Source organism: Falco cherrug, chromosome 5 (assembly GCF_023634085.1).
Source record: "Falco cherrug isolate bFalChe1 chromosome 5, bFalChe1.pri, whole genome shotgun sequence".
Taxonomy (NCBI): domain Eukaryota; kingdom Metazoa; phylum Chordata; class Aves; order Falconiformes; family Falconidae; genus Falco; species Falco cherrug.
In genome coordinates this window covers 17085046-17107311 of record NC_073701.1, presented here as the reverse complement: position 1 = coordinate 17107311, position 22266 = coordinate 17085046, and the positions used below count along the sequence as shown (strand labels likewise).

Below are 22266 nucleotides of genomic sequence, written 5' to 3'. Positions count from 1 at the left end.
TTTGGTAGCAGGCTGGAAAGGAAATGTAATCTAACATTGCTCCGCCCCAATGTCATCAAATTTCTCTCTCTGAATCCAAGTCATACTCCTACTGATTCACGAGGCAGTTTCTGTAGCTCTTCAAAACCCTGCAGCAGCTCTTCTTGGTCTTTTCAATAGCTTGTTCAGAGCAGTCATAGGAGAAAAGCACTAGCCCTCAACACTGACCCTGTGTTTCACTATTCAGCAGGAGATGTTTTTTTCTGGACAGCAGCCCAGAGATACTGGACAAAGCCAGAGCAGCAGCAGATGTTATGATGCATGCTCTTCTGCCCCTGGTTTGGCTAATGAGGCAGCAGAACCCACAGAGCATGAGAGCACGAATGCCAAACTGGAGACTGTGGCCTGTGCCTTCATCTTTTTCATTATGTTTAAGACTGGGCTTTGTTGCAGACTAAGACGTGTGAAAGGATCTTTGAAAATACAGATCGATGCCTCCTATTGTTCAGAGAGAGGGAAAAAGAAAGATATTCTCTGCTTTAGCTGCAAGAAGCATCTCTCAGTTGCATAAAGCATATGCCCAAATTGACTTACCACAATCATTTGCGCCACGTAGCTCTCTGGGCCCGTGTATTCAGTTGGATCTTTAACTTTGACAAGAACTATGAAGTACAAATAATGCCACATGTTGTGTTCTGACTTTATATGTTCCTCAAATGAAACGGTCTTGTTATCAAATTTGTCTCTCTCCAATCCTGCAAAATGACATGAGCATAAAGCAAAAAAATAAACTTCAACATAAAAATACCCAAATCTGTTAAATATGTTACAGAAAGGAACCTAACTTAATTTAAAGGATCATAAATTTCAAGGATCTTAATTTAAAAGCTATAACTGCATACAGTAACTGCCAGGCAAGAAATACCAAGGCCAGAAGGCATTCCTGACAGAATTCTTTCAGCGCAGCATTTATTCTCTTTTGTGATATTTCCTCTTAATAACAATAACAATGTAATAAATATGTTACAGTTTTACAGTGCCTTCTATGCTGAGGGCTATAAAGTGCTTTACAAGCATTGGCTTCGCTTCTTTCTAAATGTATACTGGTAAGCACACAGCGTGCCGCCTAGGTCCTGATCTTGCGAAGATTTATGCACACGTTTAGCATCAAGCATATGAATAGTCCCACTTAAGCTGCAGTGGGACTGTTTGTGCGCTTAAACCTAGCAGAGAGAGTGAGTCTCTGCAGCTTTGTAGTTACAGTCTTTACAGAACTGTAGTAATAAGAAATTTTAATTTTTTTCCTGTAACAGGTCAAATCCCCAAAGAATACCACAGTGAGGAAGGGCAGGATTCACAAATGTTTGCCTCCGTGTTACAGCTTTCTTCCCTGGATTTCTTGTGGAGCATTCCATAGACACTAAAGCTGTTGTGCTCCGCACAATGTTCATCCCTGTCAGTACAACCATGGAAACAACACCCAGCCTACAAAAAAGAAGGTATTTCTGAAGTCCCCTAGGGGAGTGAAGGTCCACCCCTCTTTGTGAGTGCACCTCAAAATAAGCGCCATTTATCCATGGATTTTGTGGGTATGATTTCCATTTAATTCCTTTGTTCCCTGCTTCATATCACCTTCTGAAACAGGCGGATTTTGCCGTTGTTGCCCTTCTGGAATGCACTGTGCTGTGAAATAGCAAGCTGTACTTTCATCTGCATCACGCTTTGTGAAATAAAGCCAGCAGCTGCACCATCTCCATTAGTGGTGATGATGCGAGCGTGAGACACAGCTCTTCTCCCTTAGATCCTGGGTGGAGACTGTGAAGCCACCTCTTAGCAAAGCTAGCTTTTGACTCATAAACCACATCTTTTTCCTACCGAGAGGGAATAAATTTGGAACCAAACTCTGACATTTTTACAGACTTTCCTTGTAGAAGATAACCACCCCTCAGGCCCACACTTTATTTATTGAAGAATAGTTCATTTTACTTCTTTCCCCATCAAACGTCTCAATAGCTCAGTAACACCTACCACAGACAAAACAGGTTGTCTTTAGTATTTCCTCCTTCTTCTGCTTTTCACTCCTGAGATCAGCAAACGTATCAATGATGACTCCAAAGATTAGGTTTAGAACAATAATTATGACGATGAAGTAAAACAGAAGATCATAAACAACTCGTGCAGCAAACAAGGGCTCCTGAAACAATAATAAGGTTGCAATAAGATACAAAAATAGCACACCTCTAAAATATTAAACAACACTTTCACATTAACTCAAGCAAAGCTACGCATCTCTCTTTTCATATGCCAGATTCTGCTAGCCCTACTCACAGATACAAAGAAGGACTACCTATACCACTAAGCAAGTAAGATTTGGCTTCATGCCCTCTTATTGCTCTGGGACTCCTGTTGTCCTTTACATTGTTTCACACAGCATGAAGAAGAGACGAGCTTGTGTACCAGAAGCAGCGTAGATGCATTAGTGTAGAGCTCAATTGATGATAATTACCTTGCCAGTACAGAAACAGGGACATGCAGTTTCTAGTACCCACTGAGAACAATGATAGCTCTTCTTAATACTGCCTTGTGGCATGCAAGGATATGCTTACGGTACATCTTTTTGGAATACTCCAGACTGATGCTGAGTTTTCATGCTGAAAAACCAGAAACCAGGGGAGCGTGCTTGTGTGATGCCAAGGCCAGGCTACTATACTCTGTGCCCAAGCAGGGCGTGTTACTGGTTTTAGCACTGTGCTAATACAGTCACATGGCAGTCAGCTGGCTCAGAGTTGGCAGACCAAGCAAGTGTCTTTTGGGAACACGACAAGCACACACACGCACACATATACACACGTGCATGCACACACACATGAAGTAGTGCTCATACTCCCCACTACATCACACTCTTGTTTTTACATCATAGCTACTTCCGTTCTTGCAAAGGCTGGACTGGACTCCCACTGACACCTCTAAAATAGCAAAGTTGTTCTGTGGCAAACAGGAGAGGACAATCGGCATAAGGAGGAGGAACATAAAACTCAAGTCCTTTTCTTTACTATTATATTGACTTGGAAGTCACTGATTTTCTCAGCTTCCCACACATTCATTGGGATAACAGTGCTACCCTTTGCAAAGTGCTTTAATGTAGTTAGCATTAAATAACTGCTAAGTGGCAAGGGTCGTTTTCAAAATCTGTAAGGGTTTACAGACTTCATGGGAATGGGCTATGGTCCCTGTAGAACCTCCCAGTCCATGAGACAGGACCTAGGAAGAGCACAAGGAGCTCTTCCATCCAGATCCGAGTTACTTGTTGCTGGACTCTGACAAGCCATGCTGAGATCATACTTGTGAATGTAATCCTTGTGTTATGGTGTGGCTCACCAAGCAAAGTCCTACTAGATTGCTTTTATTTATGATGTTCTTTTGAACTTAAATATAAATGCATAATACCACTCAAATATTGAGTAGTCCTTAAACGAATTGAATTTTGGAGGAAACTTCTGGAAGAGGACATGTACCATGACAAATGAAATTGTATTTTGACTTCGATGTTAGCTGAGTACAAGTAAACAATAGGACCAACTCCAGGATAGATGCCATGCTGAACTTCAGCTAAAAATATACTTTGTGTACTACAGTGGAGGGTCTTGACATACACTCATCAATCAATCCCTTTCAAGTTTTCAGTTGGAATTCATAGTGTAATAGAACAGTGATACAATCCCACAGTGCTTCTTAGCAGTGCTTGGAAGGTTACAATATGCTCCAGTTTTCCAGAAGGGGTAAACTATTCCTAGAGTTCCTTTCTTCAAGTATCATCATCACACCAAGCTGAGGTCTTCCCATTAAATATTCCATCTGGGATGTAAAAATTACAGGGATAAATCAACTGTGTGACATCAGAGCAGACTAGATACAAATACTGTCTATAACTTCCAAAAATTGACTTTGGCATTCATGAGATGCACAGGGAGTAATGCATTTCCTCAGCCAAAACACTTACATCTTTGGAAGGCTTTCTGAGCACGTCTCCCACACCACCACCATTCCGCAGACCTTGGTTTAACACGGTCACAATGCACATGAGAAGGGTGTCACAGGTCCTTTCTATTCCATCCTCCTCCTCTTCACCTGCAAACAGGAAAGCCACAGCTTTAGGAACCACAGATTCAAAAAATCAGTCACCAAAGCAAGCCACCATTCTGTATTAGAGAAAGTAACTGCCGTACACATCTGCCTTTCATATTCTTCAGCTAGAATTTCAGTGATCAACCCTATACATTTGCACATCACTCCCGGTGACATACTTAGGCACATTAGCTTGAAGAGAGACAGAGAAAATCCCAAGCAGTTCTACCAGTAACTCTGACCCAGAGCCACCACCTCTGTTCATGGGAGTACCCCTTTTCCTTGCAAGTACTCCCACTGCTTTCAGTATGACTGCTTTTCAGCATGCCTCCTAAGTGCACGGCTGACACACAGAGCAGAAGCAATACAAACACAGAATTAGAAGCACATTTGTAAAAGGATTGCCTTCCTGTGAAATCATTCCTCTACCTACTCATGTACAAGCCAAGTCATGTTAGCATTTCAAACCGTTAAGGAGGGGTTGACTTTATATGAGAAAATCTGTCCATGATCTTTCCACTAGCACACGTGCCCAAGCACAGGTCTAATATACATTAAATGAAAGACTCTCCCTGACCTCAGCTTGAAAACTTGGATTCTATTCTTACGTCTGCTGCAGAGCTGCTGCGTGCTTTTGGCCGAGCCACAGAGGGTACTATTGTGCAGGAGATATTTGAACGTGCAGAGGAGCTGGGCTGGAACACCAGTCCCTGGGGCACTTTGTCCGCCTTGGCCAGAATTCCTCCCACCACGCACTCACCCCCATGCTGCGGCTGCATCAACAGCCTCCTTTTGAAGAGCCCTGCTTGAGTTGTTCCCTGCGTCCTGCTGGCTTGCACTGAAGGGTCAGGACTGTGACTGCCGTTTCTCCTGCCTTCCTGTTTTCTCTTTAGGGATACATTTGCTTAAGCAGTGAAGACAGGGATTCTCACTTGGTTTGCTTCGTGCACTTATTGTAACATCGTTTAATAAATAACAACATCCTGCTGCGATAGTTAACTGAAACAGCATATTTAACAGCCCCAAAACACCACATCTGGGGCACCGAGATAGACTTTGATAAACTCAATTGACTGAAAGCACTCACATTACAGACAAGCAATTTGGATTTAAAACGTGGGTTCCCATGGGATGGGTGTATGCCTCACTACTGGTATTTGCAGAACAGAGCTGCTATCTGCTGCTTTTGCCACCACTGCTTTTGCTAAGCAATCAGATTAAATGAGAAAGTGCTCCTGATTTAAGGAACTTTGAGCAAAAAGAAAAGCAAAAGTAGGCATCAGGACAGGCTTCCCTGTTAAGCTATATGGTCATTACAGACATTACTACCACTAGTGCAACTCCAGATTTAAATATTGAAACTGAAAGGATCGAAAGAATAGACCTCTTTTTTACTGTCATGTCTGGAAAGCTTTTACTAGTATGGTGATCTTAGTCATACCAACTAATCTCCTTTGCTTTTGTATCCTGCCTTTATTTCCCTCTTCCAAATATTAACCTGTCATTTTTTTGGAGCTAATATCTGTGCTTGAGAAGATGATCATCCATAAAGTAAATGAAAAACCTATATACAAGCCACACCTTCTATTTCATTTAGATAATGATAGGGCAAGATTTTCACTGTTCGCAAGACCAGGGTCAGGTGCTGGAAACAGCAGGTTGTCAGGTTCTGGTGAACAGCGAGAACTGGAAGCTGCAACACAAGAGTTATCTGCTAGAAACCTTAACTCACAGCTCTCCATGTCTGCCAAGATGCATGCTCAGAGCAAGAGCATGTTTCAGAGAGACACAAGGTACCACTCATCGGCTGACTTGGCAGTCCTGGGTTAACGGTTGGACTTGATGATCTCAGAGGTCTTTTCCAACCTAAATGATTCTATGGTCTTGCAAAATAGAGACTCAGCAACCCACACTGGACCCAGAAGAGCAAGCTCAGGCTGCAAGATCTCTGTCAGAGAATCAGACAGTGGACAGCCCAAAGTTGGCAGTAATTTCCAGTGCAGTAATGGATGCTGTGGGGAGTGTACAGACATCCATATGTCTACTCCCACTCCCAGATGCGGAGCAACAAGAGCTACCTTCAACCTGGGAGCCAGGTAACCCTACAGGCACACATTCTGCCTTAGCCGGTTTGCCGTGGTGCTCAGCAGCACTCATAACCCAGACTTGTCCCCTTTCGACAGAGACTATGCCCATGTTAACAAAAGCGGATCTGTAGAGTGAATGGTTGCTGTATGATACTGTCATTACCCAGTATCGACACTTACTGAGGTTCAGGGGTTTTCACTTGCAACCAGCTCCTGTCTGGTGAGCGGCCAGGAGCAGCTAGACAGCGTTAGGTGGGTTGTCTTCTGATTAAGTTTAATTCAAAAGTAAAGCAGGTTAAGCACTAAGACGAACCCACAATGTGAATCACAGGGCAGCAGGTGGGATGACAGGAAGATTTCCTCCCAAAATCCTCATCTGATGGTCCACAGCTACCTGGCTTCTAGGCCTGAGCTCCAACACAAGCACTGGCAGGTGAGACACACGAGTGCCCACGGGGATCTAGCTGAACTTGCACCAAGCAGTACCAGGCCTGGGAGTGGAACGAATGAGTCTTTGAAAATATCCCCTTTTACAGACAGATATCTGTGCACCTTTCTAGCACAGGTCTTTATGGGATACAGAGCACAGAGAGCCACGTACTATAAGATGTGAAGTTCCTTGGAGTGATTAGGGGCTTCACAAGGCAGACTTAAGTGATATGGAAATGCCTTTGGAGTGAAGACTGGGAGACTGAGGGAGATGAGACAAAGTATTTTTATGCCGACAGCTCAGTGCAGCAGTGGGGAAGCAGGCTGCAGACGGGATACTCTGAGCAGAGCAGACTGGCTCCCCGCTAACTCCCTCACCAGCATGAGCAACGACTGAGCACACACTCCACCAGTGAAACTTAAGGAAGAAGCAGAGTCTTATCAGAACAAATGATCAGCAGTGACCTGATCTGAAAAGCAATGTACTTATGCCTCCACTCTGGACTTGAGATGCCATTGAAAACATTTTATATTTCCTACAGACAGCTGTGGGCTTCTCCATGCTGCTACAATGCGAATCTCCCCACATCTCAGGTCTTTGCCTTCCACTGCACTCACACTTCTGCCAGAAGGGAGATCTGTCCCAGGAGAAGACAGAAGATAGAGCAATACTTTTTGACAGGTGATTCACTGGCTAAGATGAACAAAACTGTTCTTGCTGAATGTTGGGTATTTTTATGTTACTGGATAAATAGAACTTCAGCAAGATTAAGTGACAGTGCACTTAGGTGCTTTGTATAGCCCCCTTTCATTATTGTTTAATATTAAAGGAACAGTATCCAAAGAATAAGGAATGTGAGATTTGTACCATTTAAAGAGCTTGGCAAAAGCCACACTGTGTCTCTTTTGACTGACTGATTACTCTCTGAATGCAGCAGCTTTGCCAATAGCTCTTAGACTGTTTTCTCTATCTAGTCAGACAGCTTCCCATGTTGTTTATGAGGCCTGTTTACACAGCAGCTGGGGAGAAAAAGCCTACTTTTATCACCCTCTCCCTGAAGCCTTTGATCCTAAAAACTCCAAAATCTGTAGTAGAAGAATAAAGCTTACGAAACAGTGTTATACTAGAACACAGGATAGGAAGGGACCACTTATGTCCCCAGTTTCAGCTGCCAGCAACCACAGGCAACTGTGGCAATAAATACTTTAAGCCTGTGGACCATCCACTGTGCACACACCCACGCTGCAAAGGCCACAACACACTAAAACAAACCCAACATCTGTAGTGAAAGACCAACCACCACAACTAGACTGTGCCACAGCAAGAGAGTAGGACAGACAGGGTAGCACCACCACCAAAGGTCCCTGTCTAGCACCACGTTTGGCCAACAAAACTCACAAGTGACCCTGTAGCCTCAAACTACAGAAGAGGACAAAGCACTCTGCCAGCTCGATCGAAGAAAAATTCTTTCCTGCCCAATATCTGGTGTCTGGTAACTGCCCCAGCAGGACACACTGGTCAGACCTTGTATTTTCACTGAGTACATTTAGAGTTGACAGGGTCCTCCTGACATACAGGTCAGATTCATAATGCAGGTATCAAAGTACAACCAGGTGGACTCATCTGCTGAACCAGAGCAATTAAGCTCTTCACTTGTTACAAGCATGAAGCAACACAACTTACCTATAACAAGAAAGGCTTGCCACTGCATTTCCTTGCATTTGCCACAAGCTAAGAATGCACAGGTGGACTGCTGCCTGTGCTTAGCTGAAACACAGTAACTCATTAAGACATAGTAATTTGATTCTGGATTTGGGCTCTTAGGTCTTCTGGCTACACTACAACCTTGGCCTAGATGCATGTAAAAAGTATACACAAAATCTTGCTGATGTATGCTATGCCATTAAAATCAACTTATGTGGCCCGCAATGGATGTAATAGTGGCTCATTGTGTGCAGGTGACAACGCTGCAGATAAGCAGCAAGCTTTTTCTCTCAGGAAAGTCAGCTGGAAAGAAGCAACCTGTATGTTCAAGCATAATGATTCAGCAAGCTCTTTTAATAACAAAATGAATGTCAGTGCAATTGGAAATCAGGCGTGGGAAGCACTCGTATTAAAGGCAAGTTGCCAACTAAGCTCCAAGCCTTGCAGAAGTTGAGCACTTACAACAATGGTCATCACTTCTCACACTAGCAAAAGTCTCTGCAATAGTAACACGCAAATCCCTCCGCTCTAACTGATCACCAGTTTGGGGGGACTTTTATACCAACCTGGGTTAATAATTGGGATGCTTGTGGAACAGTTTTCTTTTGCACAGGCTCCCATCATTGATGTGAGGGTTGTAGTGGGGACCTCACCAATACCTGTGGAAAAAGCAGGATATTGACAAAAAGACAGATAACTTCATCGCTACTAAGTTTTAAATCATTATTTTCTAGAAGCGAGTCATTGAGTTGGAAAGTTGAGAAGAAAAAGCAGAACAAATTATACCACCAATTCCTCTTTCCTCAAACAGTCTGCCTCAACAGCTCAAAGCAATCATAAGGAACAAAAACACAGTTTTATATTTACTGTATATCACAGTTATACCCATTTCATCTCCTGAAATTAATGACTCTACATCAAATGCTGCTACTTCTGGTTAGAACAAAATATATTCAAAGCAAGAAACAACTGTCAGATATGAAAATAAAGTCAGTTTTAAAACCATTAGATAAATTATTCACAAAAGCTGACAAGAAGGACACCATGCTGATGTTCAGTTATCCTGAATGTAGAATATTTAAGAGTTTTCAAGTATTATAACAGTTTGGTACTCACTTGTAAATATCTATGGGTTTGTGTAAAACACTAATTTAACATTCCCAAAGTGGGTAAATGTGTACATCAGCTTGATTTTATCAAACCAATTTTATCTTGTGCATCTTCAACAATTTTCTGCATTTCGAATCAGAGATACAAAAAGATTTAAGGAGAAGAAAATGAATGCAAAATCATACAACAAAAGTAACAGTCTAAGACAATCTGTGTAACACAGGAAACATCCACTCTGGCTTTCTCTTTGTGCTACTTTATAAAGCAAAAATCTAAAGCACTTGGTTGGCATGCACAATGTTCCATCACTACAGTGTATTTTCTTGATGAGTTTTTGATCAGGAATGGCAATGCTTAAAGCCAGCAAGAAATAACCCACACTGCAAAAACGTGCCAAGAACCCAAAAGAAGAAACACAAACACACAGGAACTACTGCACTGGACCAGACCAGCGCTGCGTGTAGCCTCACATCCATTCTTCTAAGATGGTCACAATTACCTTTCAAAGTGAAATTTCACATTGTAAGTTCTGTCCCAAAAATGAATGGTAAGTCAAATATAAGCCAACTTAGCCCTTTTAAGATGATCAATGGCAAAAAAGAAAGGTGTGTTAAAGAAATCCTTTAGGTTCCTTTGTTTTTTTTCATATGGTATCAAAACAGCTACATAAGTACACCATGCTTACGAGTCCTGAATGATCTTTGCCTTGTTTGTGTGCTTCAGATCCTGAAATAACAAATTTAGGACAAGCCTGGCAAATGTGGACTGCACACAGTCCAGGATGGTTTCCACTATTTGTTGTGTGCTTGTGTACAGGTCTGAAGAGCTCAGTATTTGGGAAAATCATGCCTCTAGGAATTTAGTCACAAGCTATTCTCAGGTGTTTCTACGCAGAGTTACTTCTCTGCCCATGCTCCCAGCAGGGTGGTTGGCAGTGTATACAAAGATCTCAACAGACCAGACCTGGCTTTTTTCCAGCAAAGCAAGTTTGTAACTCTCCATTCACACTGGTAAAATCTCCCATTCCCTTAAGGTGAAGTCCTGGCCTTTTGAAAACTGGTTAAAAAACTCCTAATGATTTTAATGAAGTCAGGATTACACACTATTGGTGAAGTTCATGAAATACACACTGAATTTAAAAGATGCTTCAGGAAACCTCCCATTAGTAGAAGATGGGATCTGTAATAATTTCTGTTGGATGAAGTTTAAAAAATAATCAAATGAATAAACCTGCAGAACATGTTAAGGTCCCATGCCTCATATAGTACACAGAAAATACTATGAGCTGCTTTGAAGGTGAGTTCAGAACCCATAGAATGCACTTTGAGTTGCTCTTCCAAATACTTAGGAAATAGAGATTTTTGGGTTTTTTTATATTGGCATGAGTTTGAAAAGAAGACATAAAAAATTAAATTTCAGTGTTAGACTTTTGTAGTTCAACAGGTAAGCCTAGTCTAACACAATCCTATACACATTAAATTTTACTCAGAGACTTGCTTGAGTTCTAAGGTATATGGAATCAGTTCTTCTCTCACAGATGCAAATAAAGAAATTTAATTTCCTCAGATGAAAGCTAGGTTAGGCAGACAGAAAAGGTGTACGTTGGAAGCAAATTTTAATATAAAAAACAATACCTGCAACAGGGGTCCTGATTTTCAACCTGTCAACCTCCATGATAAAGTCATCTTTCAAGAAGAGGAACCCAATGATAGAGAAGAGATAAACTAGGATGAGTGCTAGCACTGCAGTCAGGATAATGGAACGACCATTCCGGGTAACACTTTTTATCACATTTAGCAATGTCTCTTCTCGGTACACCAGATCAAACAGCTGGGAAAAGCACAGAGTAGAGGCAAAATGAATATAAATGAAGCAATATATAGATGCTACATAGGAAAACAATCTGAACTACTGAAACATACATCTAGCCATGTTCTAAATTCTCAGCTTCATAAACACACAATTAACATTAATTTCAGTGGGAGCTGGGCATGCTTATAGGAGAAAATCCAAAACAGGACTTCAAATTTTAAGATCAATTACAGTAAAATCCAAAGTCATGAGGTATATATGAGCCTGATCCAGACATGGATAACAGTTACCAACAATATCCATTGTTTCCCCATGTTCAAAACCAGGCTAGATTAAAATTAAAAAACAGTGTCTTCATACTATGGATCTATATCTACAAAGTAATTTTTCATGTTATCTCCCATCTGATAAACATGCATGAGCTGCAACTCAAAAAAGCACTCCTGCACGTAATTACATATCTGTAAACTGTTTCTCGGAGCTCATGGCATCATTTAAAAGTCACTCACATGTACAAGGATTAGAGCCATGTCTTTTTAGAACAAAGTTAAATTCATTGCACTGTTTGTATAAAACTAGAAACTTCTACTCTTCTTTACTCTGCACTATATGCTTTCCTGTTATTTAACTTTTTTTTTAAAAAGTATACATTAAGATAATTGTGATTTAAATGTCAAAGGCCTAAAATAGCAATTAAATGTGATAAGAGCTTTACAAGAAACTATAGCTTTTTTTCTCTTACAATTCTATTGATGTTTCTATAGTGCTTTGGACCTTATCTATAATGCATGTATTTCCACTTCAAAACACTCAGATTACAGATATAAAGTGACACGCTATGATTTATCAAAATGGTCCACAGAAGAAGGTATTAGCCACAATTCACAAGATCTGAAATCCACACCCTTGTGAAAGGACTAGTAATAGAGGGAAGACAGTTATCACTCATTCCATACATGACAGAGCTTAAAATGAGGATCAAATATTAGCGTTTAGAATATATCCACTAGAAAGTGAACACCTGGAAGGAACCTGGGAACATGGACAATTATAACATCCATGAATCATGGACACTGGTCAATAGCAGTCACTGAAAAAACAGTAAGTACGTAAAATGTTTCTTAAACTACTTGTCACTTTGGAAAGTATTTTAAGGTAGGGATCACCTTACTCGCTGAAGGAGTAACAGATAATCTGCTGTGCATTTTTTAAGCAGGAGAGTTACATCCATTTGAAAAGGGTCCAGCCACAAAATCTTGGCTCCTTTGAAATCTGCCTGAACTTTGAAGCTGACTTCAACGTCAAGATCTGGAAAACCTGACTTCAACAGGAGCTCTACCAGAGTAAGGACTGAACCCCTGAAAATTTTAGTGTGCTTAACACACCTCTGTGAAATGCTGGGAGTTCACCACTATTCAGGAAGCTGAGAAAAGTAAAACAGGAAAGTGAACCCATGACCACAATTTAGTCAGCCTCCCTACAAGTTTCACACATTCCAGTATAAAGCAAAAGGATTAGAAAACAAGAGCAGTGAAACACCTTTTACTGCTATTCAGCATGAAGGGAGCAGTTAGCTGAGTTTAGCAAAATTTTGTATGATTCATTTTCATTGCACCTGTATCATATTATAAAAAGGCATTCCATCTGGGTAATGGCAACAAAAGAAAATGAAGTGGGATACACTTAAAGTGATGAATCTTCCTGCTACACCAGAGGCATGCCATCCCTGTTTCCCAAGAAATTTATTTATTTATTTATTTTATCAGGGCTGCAAGATGAACTGAGGAATGGGATCCTTTGGTCTAGGTATGATGCACACACCAGTGGACAACTCCTGTCCCAAAGAGATTATGACTGACACAAGACACATGAACAACAGACACAGAATATATGTATGCTGGGGAAAGGTGGGAGAAAGGAGTGGGCTGTATGATCACTGTCTGAAAAGAAAGGGGTGAATTTTTAACTCTAAAGCAGATAAAATAAGTCCTAATAGAAACACGTTCTAATGAAAACAGCAGCTCTTAAGGGGCAGCAGCACAACGGTATGCTAAAAATACATGATTTGGCTTGATTGTCAGGAAGAAATTGAAGACAGCTGCACGGGTAACGGTATTTTCTATTTTTGCAAAGTCTTCCCCTCCACAGAAGCACATACTTACCAGGAAACTATAGAAGAATTCATGCACGCAGAGGCCCAGCATGCAGACCAGGACATATGCTACGTGATAGAGAAAAGCCATGTCCATGATGACTGCTCTGTAGCCACGGGTAAAAGTTCCACGGTTCCCAACAAAGCTCACCAGAAACACTATTTTGTTGCAAAGCTGTGGGGGGTAACAAAGGTTTATTCCATCAGAAAAATCCTTTATTTCTTCTTTGCATTACTGCAGCATGCAAAAAATCTAGATAGGTTGCTTTGACTAAACACACAGTTTTAGACAGCTGGAGTGAGAGGAGAGAAATCCAGCTCCCAAGGTAAACTCGGAATGAGCCTATGACAGTAAGTGGAAGCACATCACCCTCTCTAACACTGCATTGTGCCTTGTTACATCGTGATTTATTTCTATAACATCAGTGAGCAAGTAGGGCAGGATTAATGTCATGAGGCATTAAAAGAATAACTGGGGAGTGAACTCTTAATGATTCTGAGTTTAGACCCGAGATTACGTAAGAGCAGCTAAAGGCATGCTATTACCAAGAGAACACTAGTAACACAACAGAAAGTGTGTGGGGTGTGTGTGAGACCTACTGTTTTCTTCAGATCATGTTTTAAATATAAAGTCCCTAAAAAAGTAATACTGGGGGGCATTTGTGAAGTATAGCATTCAAGCAACAGCATCAGATTCTCCACTCCTGAGCTTTGCCTGCACGTGAACAGCGGTGTAGAAGTAAATACAAAAGGGGCTAACCTCATCTGTTTGGTAGTCCAGGACAAGCAATGAGGACCGAACATGTTTTTTTTCTTTCACAAATTTGACACGGGCACGTGCTGCTTACTTGCCTTTACCTTTGCTGTACCTCTGAGTAGTTTTAAGAATCTGAAATTCTCACAGAAATGGTGGCAGATAGCCCAATACTCTGTGCTAAGGCGAATTAGAGCTGTAGCAGTCAGGCAGAAATCTAAATAGATGACTTGTGAGCATGACTGTGTATCTTACCAAGCTCAGTAAGCATGCAAACAGATTCATGTCTAAGTTAAAAGATCTGGCAAAGGGCTGACAGAATTTTTCATTTTGTAAATGTTTTTCTTCTCAAAAACATATTTAGGCTCACAAAAACATCTCAAAAATTTATGCCAATATTGCTGAGCATATTTGTAGAGAAAATTATTCTTTTAGCATTAGAAACTGTAAATTTGATTGACCTTATTCAGCAATATTTCTTTAAATTTCATATTGTTTTTATTTTTAAAATATTTGCATATGCACAAACCCAAACCAGCTTTTTTCTTAGCTTCCCAATTTGCTGATACTGCCATTTCGGGATGACTGGAAATGATTTATTTTTTTGGCTTAACCAGTGAACCAGAAAAACAAGTTCTTTGCACAGCTCTAATCAAGGGCTTTTTTTAATAGGAGACCCTTAGTATCTCTGCTTCTGCTGAAAGGGAAATCCTGCTTGCTTTTGAAGTACTTACATTAGCAGCACCAAGAAGTATCAAGGTAGGACCAAGCCCTATAGTATATATAGACCTGAGAATAACAGACACCAAAAAGGGTCGAATACCAACAGGCTTGGAGATGAAAAACAGCATTGCTGTACAGAATGCCACTGCTATCCAAAGGAGGACTGAAAACAACGGCGAGAGCGTGCCTGTATAGAGGAGAAAGGGAGATGTGAGAACAGCATCTTTGGAGACTCCATTTTTCACCAAGAAATAGATCCAAAAGATCAATTCCTTTGCCAATACAGCTAATAAAAAGCATGATTTATGCATCACAATTGCTGACCACAACTTGCCTTAGTTGCAGCAAGAGCTATTATCATAGTATTGTTGATTTTTGCACAGGTATATTAATAAGAGCAGCTAATGAAATTTCCATTACAATCGAAGGAGTGCTCAGAGATGAAACAGTTTACCCTTCTCCTGGAGCAAGCTACTAATCAGCTCCCTTCTGCAGGGATCATTAGGGCTCCTCCGGTCTAATTCCATGATTGCTCAGCTACAGAAATAGCCGGTCCTCGGGGCGGCACAGCAAGTGGCACTGCACTGCAGCGTCACGTTTCAATCCCCAACAGCACCAAAGCGCCCCGGTTTTAGAAAAGCAGCTTTCCCCTGAATGCTGCGGGCGTTCAGCGGGAGCCTCCGCCTCTGCACGGGAGCAAGGCACTTGCCGCATCAGCAGGCAGCCACGGGGACCTGGGCAGACACAGGCAGCATCTGCATTGCCGAGAGCAGCTGAATGGCTGTGCCTTGCTCCTAGGGAGGCAGTAGGTCCTGGGTCTTCTGAGGTCCTGCAGGCGTGTGAGCCGCTGCCTTCAGAGTCAGTCTCTTTGCTGCTCTGCAAGATGCTGGCTCCAGGCTCTCCCTGAGTTTTGAGCGATGCCCCTGTTTTCCCTCTCTCCTCTGCTTAAAGCCCTGGAAACACACCACGTTGCTGGGATATAAAAAGCACATTCAGATCTCGGGGCGCTGTCACACTTGTACACTGACTTCTATTGTTATCAGATGAACTAAGAGGTCAGTGATGGGGGAGAAGGGAACAGAAAATTTAGCTGGACTCACAATAGGAATCATGCAATCTCTTTGGCAACAGATACACAGCTGAGCAGCATCAGTGGGATTAGAACACAATGAGGTGAGGCCCTAGCCTCAACATTCAGATGGCATCCAAACTTTTCCAAAGTTCAAGAGTGTTTATACCCTTGGCAGGAGGTTCAAGGGTGGCTCTGGCAGATAGTTTCTTTGCCAACAAGATTTGGAACTTTTAATGGATCCTAACAAATAACTTCCAAGTGCATCTGAAAGGTAAGGCCAAAGCACTCAGTGGTTCTTTAACAAATCATTTTTCCTTCTTCCCTGCCAAACGTCAAACAACTTCACTTCGCAGGTCCCACACCAGTAACGTGCAGGCACACACGCTGGAGGCAAGGAGTCCTCATCTGGAGCGCAATTGTGCTTACGTCATATCATGTAAGAAGTGCAGGTATCTACTAAAAAGTCAGCATTTTGGGGATGATTAGATCAGCCCAGGCACCTCCGACATGAGTATAGGTGGAATTAGGCAAGGTGAAGGGAAAAAGTGGGAGACAAACTCCAGACACTAAAACCTGTTAGATCAGGTTTTAGTGGAGGGGGAGGCTGGGAGTGAGAAGGCTGCCTCATGACCTGCTCATTCCATTTGGCCACACCACTGTTTATTGCTCAGGAACCGCTTTTGCTTTTACAAGCACTAGAAGCTGGAATCCTGAAATACGCCATCACTGAAATCACTGGATTACTGGGGCCACTTAAACTAATACGATATAAAGCTGCAGTTCAAAATACGTATTAATACCTACTGATTGCAGACCAGAGGATTTCCATGAGTATAGATCAGCTAAAATCTAGTAGCTTAAAAGGTTTATTATTAACTCCTCATTTCTCCGCTCATCCTGCATGGGGCTGTAATGTGTGTGCACTCTGAGCGACTCCTCAGTTTACAAACAGGAAAGCACTAAGTACAAACGCTTCCCTTTCACACAGCACAGCCCTGCAAACTTTGCTACACAAGGCTGCGGACATGCCTGTGCTGTGACCTGCAGAGACCACCCTGCAGGGTGAAAGGGCAACGTGGTCTCCATGCCAATATATTTTAATCTGCTGCCTTTCTGTTTAGCCAGCCAACAGGAATGTTTGCTGGTGCCAATTCTGGTGTTTGTGAAAAGCACATGTATCTACTAGAAGCTGGACTGCTTCCACCAGCCCAGTTCACATGCCATCAGACAGAGGTGACTTTCAGTCACATTACTGACTGGACTGGACATGAATCAAAGACCCAGAGGTGAATGCCTCTACTCCCATTACCAGTATTCTGAACTACTTAGTCTCCTTTATCCCAATTAAGCTTGTTTTGGATCCAAAGAGGCCTCCTGCTAGTCTGCTGCATTTATTTAATGAAATTTATTATTTGCTATATTTCCTGTGACATGTGATAAAGCAGAGACAGAATCATAGGTTGTAAGCATATTTTTATATAATGCGTTTATCCTCTGCAGTAGTTACGTCCTTTTATCCCAATAAACAAAACAGTCAAAAGCCAACAAGCTAGTTTTCAAATCATTCTATTCTGTATGTTTTCAAGACCTGCAAGTCATTCGATTTGGTCAGTTCTAAGGAATCTCCGTCCTTTTTCAGCTCAGAAGCTGTAACTAAATGTGTGCAGTAGTACACTGCAATATGGCAATATAAAAAAATAAATAAATAAGGAGAATTAGTTCAGATCATCTAGATAATCTTCAGCTTAGCAGCTATGTTCTGTCCATTTTACTTCATATTGAATGGGCCATGTCAGGCACAGAAGATCAACTACCATGTTTCAGAGAACATCTGTACCTACTCAGAAGATACTAAATAGCTTCTGCACACAGAAGCATACCTGAAGATGCAGTTTTATATAACCTTTACCTTACAATTGAAAGCTTCTAAAAGTAAAAGGAAAAATAAAACCAAACTCTACTTGCCTTCATCTCCATCATCTCCAAAGGGGTAGAACAGAGCAACTGCTAAATTGATGAATACAGCAAGGTTGAAGGAAATGCTCCCCCAGAGAGAGATGTGTCTGGAGAACCAAAACAGGGGTGGATTATCTAGAAAAGGGAGAACAACAGCAATCAATGAAATGAAAGCAGGCAGGAACTCTATCAGTAACGGCCTCAAGGGAATTAAAAAACACAGATTAATGAAGAAAATACGCAGATCTTTAAAATTAACCAAAATAAACAAATATTAAATACAAGTTTAACATAAAACATAGTTTCAAGCAGAGCTTTTAATCCAAAGATCCCAATATAGTTTATTACATATGAGAGTTTTGCCTCTGCTAAGATTTTAGGAATGGCTCTTTTGTGAAGGAGGCTGTTCACCTGCCTCTGAAACTGTAGCCTCTGTGCATGGAGAAATAAAATCAAGCAAACAAATACACTTTAGCACTCTGCATGCCAGTCAGCCAGGAGACTCAGAATAGGTCATCCAGATGACCCGTTTGGAGCAAGTACACTGATGACATTATTCAAAGAATGATGGAATAGGCAAGGTTTCAGAACTGCACTATTTTCCCTACCTCTGTCAAACTAACACATCTTGATCTTCTCTGGGGAGCATGTAAAATGTGGTCTGAGTGGAATTTGGTTGTATGAAAGCTGTCTAGGTCCTTCATAATCCTCAGATGTCCAAGGTTACCTGCTGACAAACAGCTCGCTACTTGTGCTTAGAAGGACTCAAATGGAGCCATGATCTCCATATGTGAAGTGCTGAATAAACACACAGAAACAGTCTATACCCCAAAGAACCTATAACCTAGTTAGAAAAGACTAAAATGGGAAATAGGGCAAAACAGGGTTAAGATTTTGTGTCCAGTGTCACATAAACGATTCAGCAAAAGCTACAAACAAGATCAGAGGGTACTAAGACCCAGGGAAGCACTTCATATATATGACTGCAATACAACATGTTTAAATGAACATTTTAAACGAGATTCTATGTGCAATAGTGTGAAAAAAATCTCTAGCCAGAGAGGTTTATCTATTCAAACATGATATATTCCTATTAATTAGCTTTTTAAGTACTGAGAACCTTCTGCAAGTATGCAGAGCATATTCCTGACTTGCCTGCACCCAGATAACTCTTTACAAGGAGCAGACTCCTTCAACTGCATATGACTGTCTCAGGCTTTAGTCTAAATAGACTTTAATTGGGATTAGGTAAACATTCAGATTTTACTGTGATAACCTTATGCTGTTGACTGCTGAGATTGAAGCATTTGGAGCCACTGCAAATGGCATCTGTCAATTTAAGCAACAGACTGCACGCTAACAGACACCTGGCTAAAGAATGAACTGAGCCTCAACCTGTATTATCTTTTCAAATAAAAAAAAAACAAAACACATGGAGACTTGTGAGCCATTCCACTGATGAAAGGTACTGAGGAATTTCTGTTCTGAATAAAAATAAACCAATTTTCTTTGCTTATAGCATTAGGCAGGTCTGGTCTATGTAAGTGTAAGGTTGGGCTCTTTTATTTGTGTTTCTTAAGCAAAACCCACAGATATAATTTTGTTACTGCAGTAATTTTTCTACAATACAATGACTTTTATTCCCAAACAGACTGTGCACATAGGGAATTATTCTGGAATCATTTATTTTTCAACTTCTATTGTGGTCAGTTTGTAAGTACAGACAAGTTCCTACAGTGCCACCAAGGGAAGTGGACCTGGGCCTATAGGGTTCACACTGAAGACTACTGCCTCGGAAAATTATAGCCTGGGAATTGACATTTATAAAAACTGCAGCCAACATTCATGCTTCCACCATGTTAAGGATGCTACATTAAACCATACTGCTTTGACTATCTGAACTCCCTGCTGCTCTGACCATAGATCCTACTCTGCCCATCCTTCCTAATCAATTGCATCATGTTGCTGTGAGCAGCTGATGTGTGCCACCCCAATGGCATCTGTGTTTTAGCAGTGAATGAAGTGATCACTCTCGTGTATTTTTATCTAGATACATATATAAAATGTAACTTCCTTCCCTATCCCGCAGGGATACTGTAGATGCTTAATTAGTTTGCAGCCTTGATTCTCTGCTCCAAAAGCAAAGGGCAGAGCTGACAGTGGCTGAGCTGGCAGGAGCTTCCCACCCCCGGGACATCGGCAGCAACCCCATTTCTGGCAAGGGCCAGCAGCTATAATGCTCACCAGTGAACCAAACAAGAAACTCAGGGTACCTGGCTTGACTTCACTGCACCTCCTCTTCGGGTCCCTGCTTTGATCTCTCCCCCATGATCTTGACTGTGCCTGTCAGATCTGCAAGCAGCTTAAGGTGGGGCATGTGCCTCTCCCACTACCACGGGACATACACCAGTATGGGCTAACAGACTGGGACGCACTGCAGCCTAGTCAAGCAAGACTGATGCGAACTGGCAGAGGGGAACTGACTCCATGGGAGTCAGGCAGATTTAAAGCAGCTGAGGTTCTGGTGAGAGATGTTTTTAAGTGACTGACATTTACAAGTTTCTTAATGGTCTTTTAGGAATCTCCAAACCTCAAATATGCAGCTACACATGTTTTTGTTAAATATTAGGGGCTTTGGCTTAATTAGGTGCAACTCAATAGAGTTTAGTAGAACAACACCCAGTTCATCCATCCCTCAATTTAACTTTTGGAGTCCAAAACATCATCTTGAACACATTACTTCTATTACTGACTGCTCCACATTATACCTCTTCCATGGTGGCGTGCAAGTGTCTCAGCTGACCTATACTCTGCTGACCTGTACTCAACCCCTGAACAGTTTTGCCTGTTGCAATATCGAAGTGAACAGAGAAAAGTGAATGATTAAAACGAAAGTATTTGAAGGCTTAAAAGCAGGGTTTTAGCATAATTAAGCTATTTTTTGAAATTGCAATACTTACTCCTAATTTTCTTTTGCCATTTCATCTCGTTGTACAGATCATCTGTCTGCTGGAAAAAGTCATTGACTTTGCTCCCTTGCTCATCTCTCTCTGTTGTATTGAATACCCGACTTTTGGATTCCCGAGTGAGGAATTCACAAATATTGGGGACAGGGAAGACGATCTGTTCCATTGTTCTATCATGGCGAACAATCTATAAATAAAATGCATATTTTTTTTCAGAATCAGTGACTCTCCAACCGTTTTGTCATATCTTTTCTTGTTCGTAGATCCTCTTTTATTTATAAATTAATGTGTAAATTATTTGAACATTACAATGCAGCTGAACCTATCAGTGGTAAACCAAAGTAAAACTGCTTTTCTATCTTCAAAAGCTTGCCTGAAAATATGGTCACAAATGTATGTCTCAAGCAAAACCTAGATCCGGACCTCTCACAAATATAAAAAATGTTCTAATTCAGAATGGTTCAATTCTGCAATAAATTGAAATGAGTCTCTCACAGTCAACAGTGCAGAAGTTCTGGGGCTTTCTGCTCAAATTATGAAATTCTTTTCTCACCTTGAGTCTGTTACTATGATGAGGTAAGTTGTGAAGGTGAACATGCAAAAATAACACCTTGTTACTCAGTCAACACCTATATCTTGCCAGTCTTTATCTTCTTACAAGGTTTTGCATTGTTTGTATTTCAGGGCCTATCAAGTTATCGGTAAGTGAGCTAGATTTTATTCCATCTCACCACACTGTCATCAAAATTGCTTCTCCATTCTGATCATGTACTGTACACATTACTAAAAACACAGAAATGGATAGAAAACTCATCTTGACTCCTAGATCCATGTCTCTGTACAGCCACTGGTGAGAAAATCCCCACTATTTGACTTTCAAATCAAACAAATGAGATAACCTGATATAAAGGAGCTATATCTGAAAAGCCAAACAGGTCTAGGTCTGCTTTCAGAGAAAGACCAGCAAACACCCATTTGATACAGCAGCAATGCTGGGTTGTGTTTCACTTTTCCAGTCATAGTCCCGTATTAAAGAACTCTCCCTTCTCTCTCTTAATTCACATTTATTAGGTGAACATACTGAAAAACCACCTATCTTAAGTAATTTTGAAAAGTAACATGGTCAAGCACGTTGGCAATGGAGATGAAGGATAATTATGCTCATGTCTGCCCATGGACATGTGCATTATGTGAAATGTGAACCGGCAATTTTGAAGTGTCCTAAGTAAATAGTTGTGTCTCAGGCCAGCAGCTGCGCAACAGGACTCTGTGACTGCAGCCAACCTGGTAGGGTGAGTGAAGTTGGCTGACAGCGCATCTTCAATTCTGTCAGGGACTTAATCGAAGAGGTAAGCTGCATGTGCTGCTCTGCAGAATGGCATTAAAAAGCCTCCCT

At 41.3% G+C, this 22266-nt stretch overlaps 1 protein-coding gene across 3 annotated transcripts in view; it reads right to left on the bottom strand.

The window, feature by feature from the left end:
* ITPR2 (inositol 1,4,5-trisphosphate receptor type 2) overlaps positions 1-22266 on the bottom strand; it is a 268243-nt gene that overhangs the window by 25515 nt on the left and 220462 nt on the right. For all 3 annotated transcript variants that reach the window (XM_055712925.1, XM_055712926.1, XM_055712927.1), the window contains 9 exons: positions 20865-21057; positions 17914-18039; positions 14888-15063; positions 13410-13574; positions 11070-11265; positions 8892-8984; positions 3980-4107; positions 2008-2173; positions 574-734 (listed from right to left, as the gene is read on the bottom strand). In XM_055712925.1, coding sequence (XP_055568900.1) covers positions 574-734; positions 2008-2173; positions 3980-4107; positions 8892-8984; positions 11070-11265; positions 13410-13574; positions 14888-15063; positions 17914-18039; positions 20865-21057 — 1404 coding nt within the window. The remainder of the gene's footprint in view (positions 1-573; positions 735-2007; positions 2174-3979; positions 4108-8891; positions 8985-11069; positions 11266-13409; positions 13575-14887; positions 15064-17913; positions 18040-20864; positions 21058-22266) is intronic.